This window comes from Rosa rugosa, chromosome 5 (genome assembly GCF_958449725.1).
Source record: "Rosa rugosa chromosome 5, drRosRugo1.1, whole genome shotgun sequence".
In the NCBI taxonomy this organism is placed as follows: domain Eukaryota; kingdom Viridiplantae; phylum Streptophyta; class Magnoliopsida; order Rosales; family Rosaceae; genus Rosa; species Rosa rugosa.
In genome coordinates, this window is record NC_084824.1 from 23210574 (window position 1) to 23220806 (window position 10233).

The 10233-nt window shown below is 36.5% G+C and overlaps 1 protein-coding gene across 1 annotated transcript; it reads right to left on the minus strand.

The window, feature by feature from the left end:
* Positions 1 to 6327: 6327 nt before the first annotated feature.
* LOC133710598 (uncharacterized) lies at positions 6328 to 7043 on the minus strand. Its single transcript, XM_062136705.1, has one exon. The coding sequence runs from the start codon at positions 6767 to 6769 to the stop codon at positions 6401 to 6403; it is 369 nt and encodes a 122-aa protein (XP_061992689.1). The 5' UTR covers positions 6770 to 7043; the 3' UTR covers positions 6328 to 6400.
* Positions 7044 to 10233: the final 3190 nt, after the last annotated feature.

Sequence of the window (10233 nt, forward strand, 5' to 3'; positions counted from 1 at the left end):
TCAGGAGTAGCTCGGCTGAGCCTATTTCTGAAGTCTTTTGCTCTTCTTAACTTTTCTTGTTCTTCTGCAAGCTCTTTTTCAAATTTTCTACAATTTGCAAGTAAATCCAATCTAGACAAAATAATATCTAAATGTGCGATTATGGATAATGAAAACTAGGGCTGGGCTCGGGTCGGGCCGGGCCCGGAATTTGGTAAAACCGAGACCGAGCCCGAAATAATCGGTTCGGGCCGGTTCGGGCTTTTTCGTAAATGGAAACCGACAGAAACCGACCCCAAACGGGCTGGTTCGGGTTTCGGGCTTTTCGGGCCCAATATGCAAAATACACAAAATTCGGTAAGAGGCGAGGTTTGAACCCCCGACCTCTTACACGAAACCCTTGCTCCCAACCACTAGAGCACGAGACGCTCTCAATATATTATGTGCAAAGGTTATATTTATTTCGTCCTAGGCTGTAGAAGTAAAACAAAATAGAACCTAGAACCCTCTTTTACTTTCTATACTCTCTTTCTATTCTAGTCGTTTTCTTCGACAGTTTGTTAGGACCGACCCCGATTATCTATGCATTTCACTTTGTTTATTTGATTATAGGTATTAGGACTAGCCTTTATAGGCTCCACTTTTCCTGCGTGCTACTATGCATTTCACTTTGTTTATTTGATTATAGGTATTAGGACTAGCCTTTATATGCTCCATTTTTCCTGCGTGCTACAGCTAGCATTAGTGGCCTTGCACTGAGCTCTTTTGTAATCTTTATATATTGTAGCTGCACCTCCCTTTGGGAGACATGAAAGGAAATATGCAGTTATGCACTATCTTTAATTCTCCCCTTTTCCTGTTTCTATCTATCAGCCACGTTGAGTCTATCACAGTTCAACACTTCTTCTTCTTCTTCTTCTTCTTCTTCTGCAATTCTACTTCATATCTTTCTTTTTTTTTCCTTTTTTCTTCCTTCCCAATCCCCATTATGCAGTTCTCTATTTACCAATTAGTAGGCAATTACCATATATTCATCAAATCAACATCTTGCGTCTGGGAAGCATGAGGTCTGTGTTGGATCTGGAATTCCTTCTGGCCAAAAAAATTATGGGTTTCTTCTTTTCATATAGGTTCTGGGTTTCTTCTGAAATTCTGCTTTCCAACAAAAGCCCAAATTTGATTTATTTGTTTCACATGGTTTATGGGTGTTTACTGAAATTCTGCTTCTTCATATGTGGAGACTGGGGACTCCGGTATTGCTTTGGTTGTTTCAGGAGCCACTGCAAATTTGAGTATGGAGGAGGAGGAGGAGCTGGCTTGGAAGGAGAGTTTCGAGAGGTTGAGATGGTTTCGAGAGGCTGAGATGGAGGGGAAAGGTTTAGGAGGAGGAGGAGCTGGCTTGGGAGGAGATGGTTTCGTTGAGATGGAGGAGAAATCGGGTCGGGTCGGGCTTTCGGTCTCCGAATATTTGAAGCCCGAGATCGAACCGAAAATACACATTCGGGTCGGGCTTTGCACCGAACCGAGATTTTCCATACTAAAACCGAACCGAATCGGGCTTTTTTACTCGGTCCGGGTCGGGTCTTCGGTCTTTCGGGTCCGGACGCCCACCCCTAATGAAAACTAACTGCTTACCTTTGAATAGAGGATAAATTATAACTGCAATTATGGTCTAAACAAATAAATTCGAGATGAGCCCACCACGCTTTATCAGAATAAATTAATAAGATAAAAGAAAAGGAAAAAAGAATGATGGAGAGGGGTATTAGTGGAATGAATAGTGAGTGGTTTTGAAAAGTAGGGAGAAAAAGTGGAAAGTTTTGTGTGAGTGGGAATAAAAATAAGTTGGTGGGGTGTATGAGAAGTATATTGGTGGATTTTTGGGGTGTGTATGAGAATTTCCCCTTTAGTAATATTTAGTTATAAATTGTGTTAGCCTAGAGCTTAAAGCTCATATGCAGTATATAGTCACAGGAATTTCGAATTATTGTTTTGTTACAAACATGAAGTTCCAACAATATTCATACTTTATTTTCTCATTTGATTAAAATCACATATGAAAGAGAGGAAATATTTGTTGCACTATTGCGGGGCTACGCAAGAGGTAATGTGTTCTAATTACGAGCTATCTGTCATGCGCAAAGATGGTAATGCAGAGAGTTAGAGGCGTGCAACTTCAACATGAACAATATGTTGTTTCTCAAAACTTAGCTAATGAGCTTTAGAATCAGATCATAGAGCTATCTGGTATTTTGATCCATAAATCTACAAGAGCTCATATTTTGGAAATAAAAAGGGGTACACTTACGATTTGATGTATATATAGGAGAAAATTGAGAGTTCTATAACCTTAAAAAAAATTATAAAAAAAAAAAAAAACGGTTCCAGAGCGGATGAGGATCTGGCTAAAGTTTCTTGGCGGCGGCGCTGGAATTTTGACATGCGCAAAGATGGGGTCTTCTCCTTTTCTGGTTACCTTGAGGCTAATGGTGCTGAGATTCTCCTTCGTCTGCCTGTGTTTGTACTTGGTTCCGATTCCTTTTATTGGCATCCCTTCTCCTAAGTATATCCCTACTATCTGGCTGTGTGAACTGTGAAGGCCCTTGGGCATCCGAGTGCGCAGGTGGTGGAACGCGGAGGAGAGGTGTCATGGGATCGGGCATTATGGCTAGTGTGGCCCAAGGGGAGCAATTATGGTGGTCTACGGGTGGTTCCAGTTATTAGGTTTGCCGGATAGCTTGCTGTGGACGGATGCGAGGTTGCTAGATAGAGATTTGGCAGCTTGCAATGGATCGTTGCTGGGTGGTGTACGTGGATGGCAGTGTGGCTGTTGGGATTGAGGACTGGTGGCGAGGGCTGAGTTGAAGGGTTCTGCCGGAGGCGGCTAATTTCCTAAGCACTGATGGTGAGGCAATGGTAGGGTTTCTGACAGTGGTTGTTGCATGGTGGAAGCTGCAGGATGCACTGGGCTTGTTCTTGAGGGATGGGCTTGAATCATTTGCTCATGGGCCTAATTTTAAATTTGCAAGTGGGCCTGGGACTAGGTCGTGTAACCTAGATTTGGGTTTTACTTTTCAAATTTAATTTTTATTTTGTTACAATTCCTTCTCTTTCCAAAAAGAGTTCGTTGGTCCTTGGTTTGAGATGTATCTGCAGATCCAATGTCATCTGACCTTAACCGTGGGTGTGTATGGTAGTTTTGGATTAACTTCGTTGTTTTTAAAAATGTTGAATTGCTTAGATAATAACTCTTTTGTCAACTACAATGAGTGGGTCATTATTTGACTGACATAAAATTAAAATTTTAATTAACACTCAAAATTTCTATCGAAATTTTTTTCATAAATTCAAACTGAGAAATTTTAAATACACACTTCAAACTACTTAATACACATCCCTATTATTTTACATTTCAAATCAGATTTTATAGGTAGGTAAAATGACTAAAATAGACATCTATCTATTAGAAGAAAAATAATAATAATCATATATTCCATATATTATTCTATAATTATAAACACATAAATTTCTATACATGGCATCCTCATTTAAAATAAGAATAAAGTTAGAAACCATCTAATTTAATTTTTCCTTAAATAAATCGTAATTAAATGGGGTGAGAGACCATATAATTTAGAATTTCGAAATCAATTGCATTAATTATTTTTAAAACATATCGCTTTATTCCCACTTTTTAGTCTAATTTTTTTCTTCTGAAAGTTATAATTAGTCAATTTATTATCTAACATAAAACATCACAGGTATAAAACTTTGTAATTGTTAATTTGTTTGACCATCCAATAATGACAATTTCGTAGTTCCGACATTGTGGAGAAAACTACTAATACAGTTTTGGTTGAATGTTCGACTCAAAATTTTATACTTGATCAATAGGTTGTTTGGTGGATGAGAACTCAAATAATACAAAATCTATTTCTAAGGATCTATTTGAAGGGAACAATAATGAATCCTTATGGATTTCTAATAACTAACACAAATAATTAATATGGTCAATTATATATATTAATCAAATTAGATAGTAGCCTTAATGTAGTTAAATAATAGTATATTTCATGGTTTTTTCGTTTAAGGATATTTTAGATAATTTGGGTTGTGTATTTTGTAAAATATTAGATTGAGAAATTAAATGGTAGGTGTATTGAGTAATTAAGGGTGTGTATTTAAAACTTCTCATTCAAACTATCAGAATTTTCATTAAAATCTAAATTGTAAACCTTAGATGCCACCCACCCCATGCCATATGCGATGAATATAAGTATCTAAGGATTTGTAGTTGCGACTACGAAATATATACAACTCTAAACTATGTACGCATTGTTTATTTGATGAATGCCACACAAGATAGAAATTAGATTCATGACATTGTTGATGCGCAGGAGCATGTCATTATTTGACTGACATAAAATTAAAATCTTAATTGACACTCAAAATTTCCATCTAAATTTTCATAAATTCAAACTATCAGAATTTTCATTAAAATCAAAATTGTAAACCTTAGATGCCACACAATCCAAATACCATGAATATAAGCAAGTATCTGAGGATTTGTGGTTGCAACAAGGAAATATATACCACTCTAAACTCTAAACTGTGTACGCATTATTTCTTTGATGATATCAGATTCATGACATTGATGCTGCATAGGAGGGATGCACTGACAATTGAGGTCAGACCTGGCATGTTCGATCAGCTCAAAACCAATACTATTGGACCAAAAATGAATAAGCAAGGTACCAGACTACCGGATCACATGATGCACAAAACCTAATGCCACATCAGCACTACTCATCGATCTCTATCTAGAGGGTGTTTGTGGAGCTAGCTATTATTAGAGTTTCATGAGAATGTACATTAAGTTGGAATATTTCGTATGAGTTCTCCTAATTTGGTCCTATGTACCTACTTTTCCGGACGCATGTGGAGAACTAAAAACCTTTTGTCTGATTAATCCGACAAGTAGATTACACTCGATCAACAATTATTAGTAGCTCACGACGCACAAAAATTGATTAATACAAATATTCGTTCTCCCACTCCTATATCTGTTCTGTTGGTCCTCGTAATCAGTGTAGTACTGTTACATAAATCTTGTTCATATGTGTGTGATGTTTAGCTTAATTATTATAGGTAATACAGAGCTTTTGGTAGCTCAATCTTGAAGGGAATCGAAGTTTGATCTAATGTGCTCCATCTGTCTTATCATTGGACCAACATTAGTTTTTGTAAGATTATTGAAACTCGTTCCTCAACCACTGATTAGTGGAAAAAGTCATATGTTAGGTCAAATATATTGAGGATTGTTTGCCAAATATATATAAATATATATATATATATATATATATATATATATATATATATATATATATATATATATATATATATATATATATATTGAGGATTGTGGAATGGAGTAATGTTTCTGACTAGTTAATATATAACTAGTCCATTCTAGGGGAGTGGGAAGTTGACCCCTAATAATTGCAGTTAATTTAATGAAAATGAAGGCCAAAATAATTGCAGTTAATTTACTAATGAAAATGAAGACCAAGATATATTCTTCCACGAGTTATTCCTCAATCAATGCGAACCAGATAGAAGGGTAAAACATGTCTTGGGCATCGATTAAGAAGTTATAATATGTCAAACACAATCAAGCTCGTTTGATTGGAAGTAACTAGTAGTTTGTTGTTCTGGTCCGTATTGATCAACAAGATCTTGAAAATCCGAGTTAATTTAATTTTTAGTGATTAGTCAAAGTTTACCAAATAAGTAGCTAATTGACTAAAAGAATACTAATATATAGGAAATTAAGTACGTACAACAAACTTTCATATATTTTGTGAAATTATGCATTGAAATTTTTGAAGCACCTCGTTACTTTTTGGTCTTCAAGCCCTTTAGTAACTACAAATTCCTCACGACGTACTAATAGTCTAATACAATGGAATGGAATAGAATGTGCATGTGTCTTTAAACTTGAAGTGGGAGCAGGTTTAAAAAAATTGAGCGTCTAGAATCGGGTCAAGACGGTCTCTGAACTCCTTCTATTTTCTTCTCATTAGAATTAATTCACAAAGACTTGCTTGCCATGGCTTTATTGGGAGGAACGAGAGTGGAAATTACTTTTTAATTTCTTTAATTCCTTTACTTTATCAGGAAAAAAAAACAAAGGGAAGATGGTTTTTCTTTCTCCTCATATTTTTAACACTTTAAGGTAGAATTTAAGATTTACCCTGGACTTTTGTTTGTCTTTGGAGCCAAGAAAAGCAGAGCAACATCATACCCATCATGATGAAATGGATCATAATAAAGGAAAAACATCCCCTGTACAAGAAACACTACCTTAATATATTATTTCAACCAAGAAACTAACATGCCCTGCCGGCCAACTCTGTCTGAATTAGTACAATGAGAAAGAAGACGAATCACCCACTTGGGATGTGCTTGATGATCTTGTATACTTCTTCGATGAAGACGAAGATGACGATGATGAGGACATGTCTGACCTTCTTCTAAGCATCTGCCTCATCCCATCTGCAACTCGAACTGCAGGGTTGGATTTGAATTTTGCACAAAATGACATGTGAGCTCTCACAGCTTCTTCCATGCCGAATGGCTTCTTGCCTTTGCTAACCTCGTCTCTTACTGCTTCCGAGCACAACCCACAGAGCCATTTGCCGTCGAATTTCGCTTTCACTTGAGTGATGTAGTCTTGCGTGCAATCCTCTTTTAGTCCACAACACTCGCACTTGACCATCTCAATCTCCATGTTTCTGGTCTTTCTTCCTTCTTTTATTCCAATATTTGCAGAGAATCAAGAAAGGTGGTGTTCTTTTTTCCTAGTTGGGTTTGATCGTCGTAATGATGTTGCAGAAAGTGGGTTTCCAACTAGGGGTTGCTTCAACAAGGTCTGCGAAGTGTTTGATATATATATGTAATCTGAGAGCTTTTGTAGTTAGGATGGTCTTTTCTGATTGTTATGGTTGGGAATTTAGAATATGTATCTCTCAGAGAGGAGAGAAATATGAGAGGTTCTAGCCTTATAAGGAGAGGGTAGGAAAAACTGCCATAATTTCCTCCATGTTCTAAGGGACAGGACATGGGCAGTGGGAGATGAGACAAGGTGGTCGGGGGGTCCTCAAGCTGTCACTTTCTACTATCAAATGCTTAATTCCTAATATCATATTCCCCCATAGGCTGTGTAAGTTTCGGGTCAGTAGTAAATTCACTCTCTAATCCATGTTTTATACTTTTACCAAAACAAAAAAAATGGATATTTTTTATGCAGATGTAGTTACTTTTTAACTTTAATTTTCCTAAGATTCTCTAAAGAGAATCTAAATGTTTATATTTTGGATTTTTCTTTTTTAATTATTTTAGAGGTTCATCTGCGGTATATTTAATATATAGATACATAAAATAAATTTTACTTTTGTATCAAATTAGTCTATTTTGATGTATTAGTGAATTAATGTAACGTAGAAGTTTTCATACTTTTGAATTTTTTGGTTATCTAAAATATTAAACCATTCAACAAGTAAAATTTATAGGTCATCTCCAACAGATGAGTTCAAATGATCATTTCCTAAATTGCAACTCTTTTTTGATCTCCAACAACAATCAAGAAGAGGGCTAAAGGACCATAAAACGGCCAAAGGACTTAGAAGAGGGTCAAAGCTAATCCAACCCAAATTTAAAGGGACCACAGATGGACAAGTGATAACCTACTACTGTTTAATTGACGATTCAAAGTCATCTCTATTGGTCAATTGAAAATCAATGGTGTTTAATTAAACAACACTAGTTATATTCCAAATGAATGGCTAGGATTATCTAACCGTTGCTTGGCAACATCTAGTTGGTTTTTTTTTGTTTTTTTAACAAAATAGTAAATTTTTTAAAATCTCATTTTCCTCTACACGTTAGAAAAAATATATACATCTCAAAAAATAATCTATTTTAGAATAATAACAACTAACATTCTCAAAAAAAAAAAACAAACAAACAAACAACTAATGAGATCATAAATTTGAGAAAATTAATCAAACAATAATAAAATATTGAAAATGGCTAAACTTTGACCCTGTGTTGTTGGAGACCATTTATTAAACAATTATATTTTGAGGGCTAAAATTTAGCCTCGGACTCAATATAGCCCTCCATTACTAAAGATGGCCTTAAAACTGATATTTCACACTAAAAGTAGATCTGGCAAATTACACATGATACGATAACACGACATGAACACGAATGAAATTATAAGGATTTGGTTTGATGTTTATTGGTTTGGTTCCATATAAGGTCACCACGATAAGAACATGAATTTTAATGGTCCGGTTTATTTTTGAATCAATCCATTAATGATTGTATTACTAAACTCAAGCCAGAATGACCATTACATACCCCTCCACTACCACTCAAGGATAGGCAAGAGGTTGTGGAGGTAACACATGGTACATAGAACTAGACCATTCATTTGACATCCGTTGCTCACTTATTAAAGCAAGCCTATTATCTATGATAACACTAGGACATAGACATAGGCATAGTTCAACTAAAAACTAAATTTTTCCTTTGCCCTTGGTATTAGGGCTAGGAGATTTCTTCGAGTACAAGACACTCAGAACTTCTTCAGCAGGAAACTTCTTTGCGGTTGATGCTTTTGATGGATTTTTGTTCTTGGCTCCAAGAGGTCTGCCCCTCTTCTTCTTACTACTTTGCTCCTTCTTTGCATCGTCATGTGGCAAGGCCGTAATTGGCATCATCACTTCTTTAGGAACCAACATTCCTCCCGGGGTTTCAATGAGACCTAAGGACTTAGCAGTAAACTTTGATGGGAATTCAGGCATTTTGATTTTCTTTGCATCAATATCGCTTGCATGTTTGCCCTGCATATTCTCAAGAAAGAACTTGAGTTTCTTTGGAGAAGTGAAAGGAGATGAAGGTCTGCCTCTCTTTTCATTATGCTTGCCTGTCTCGATGGGGACTAAGGCCAGAGCTTGGTCCTCATGTTCTTCCTCACTCTGCATACTCGGCCGTAGATGTGATTGCTTAATGACAATAGGTTTACGACCTTTCGAACGTTCCAGGTTACCAAACAGGTTTCTTGCTACTGGGAGAACCTGCACTTGGGTACCTTGAAATTTAAATAGACCATCTGTGAACAGTGGCTCCTTAAAGCCAGGGAAAGAGTTCACCAGATTCAGGTGCTTGGGAGAAACTGCAATCGGTTTAGCCTTGGGAGGAGTAGTTACCAAGCAGGTTCCGGCTTCATGGAAAATAAGATTACATTTGCGACATCTTCCAATTAGGTTTTCATAGAAGAAGGTAATTTCCTCTATCACCCCTGGCGCTAGCTTGATAGTTTTCTTGAGGAAGAAGGGTTTTGTGATCATGGGCTACATGAACACGAATTGTACCTGTTGCATCAAATAACTTACGATCAAATTCCAGAAATCTGCCAGCTATCGCGGCGACATTGATGATGGTTTCCTTGACCTCGCACGCAGGAGGGATGTTGGAGATCTTCACCCAGAAATACAACGTGTTCAGAGTGATTGAGTGGAGCGAGGAGTGATGGTCCGGTTTATTGTTAAACCGTTAACACAATAAAAACAATTAACATAAGGGTATTTTTGTAAATTTGAGTTTCTTTGTCTAATATGCATTAAAATTCCTAATGCATCTGTCTAATTCATCAGAATCTCTTTCTCAATTTTCACGGCAACAACATTAACTCTCAACATTCAAAAAGAAAAATCCACCTCGGCTGTATAAGATCTGTGTTTGCTTCTTATATTACTCTAAGTTTACAAGATGTTATAAGTAAACATTTAGTTGTTTTGTTAACGGGTTTTAATAGTTAATACGAAATTTAATGGTTCGGTTTTTGTTTTAGCATCCTTAACACGTTAACTTAACAGTTTATTATCGTGTTCCACGATAAATATACGAAACGAACTTAATACGACACAAACACAACAGGACACAGTGTTTTGTCAGGTCTAACTAAAAGGAGAAAGACATAGTGCCTTCCATAGCTTGTAAAATACAGGATGTGTATAATACGTGAAAGGATTAACTTCAATTTACCCCCTGAGGTTTGGGAGTAACTTCATGTTAGTCCATGTGCTCTCAATTTAATTAGAAACACCCCTAAGCTTTCCAATTTCAGTCAGCCATGACCAATTGCTCAGGCTCCGTCCAAATTAGACGTTAACTCTTACAATGGAG

What these genes read in the sequence shown, in the direction of transcription:
- LOC133710598 (XM_062136705.1), bottom strand. Translation starts at nt 6,769, where the DNA reads ATGGAGATTGAGATGGTCAAGTGCGAGTGTTGTGGACTAAAAGAGGAT.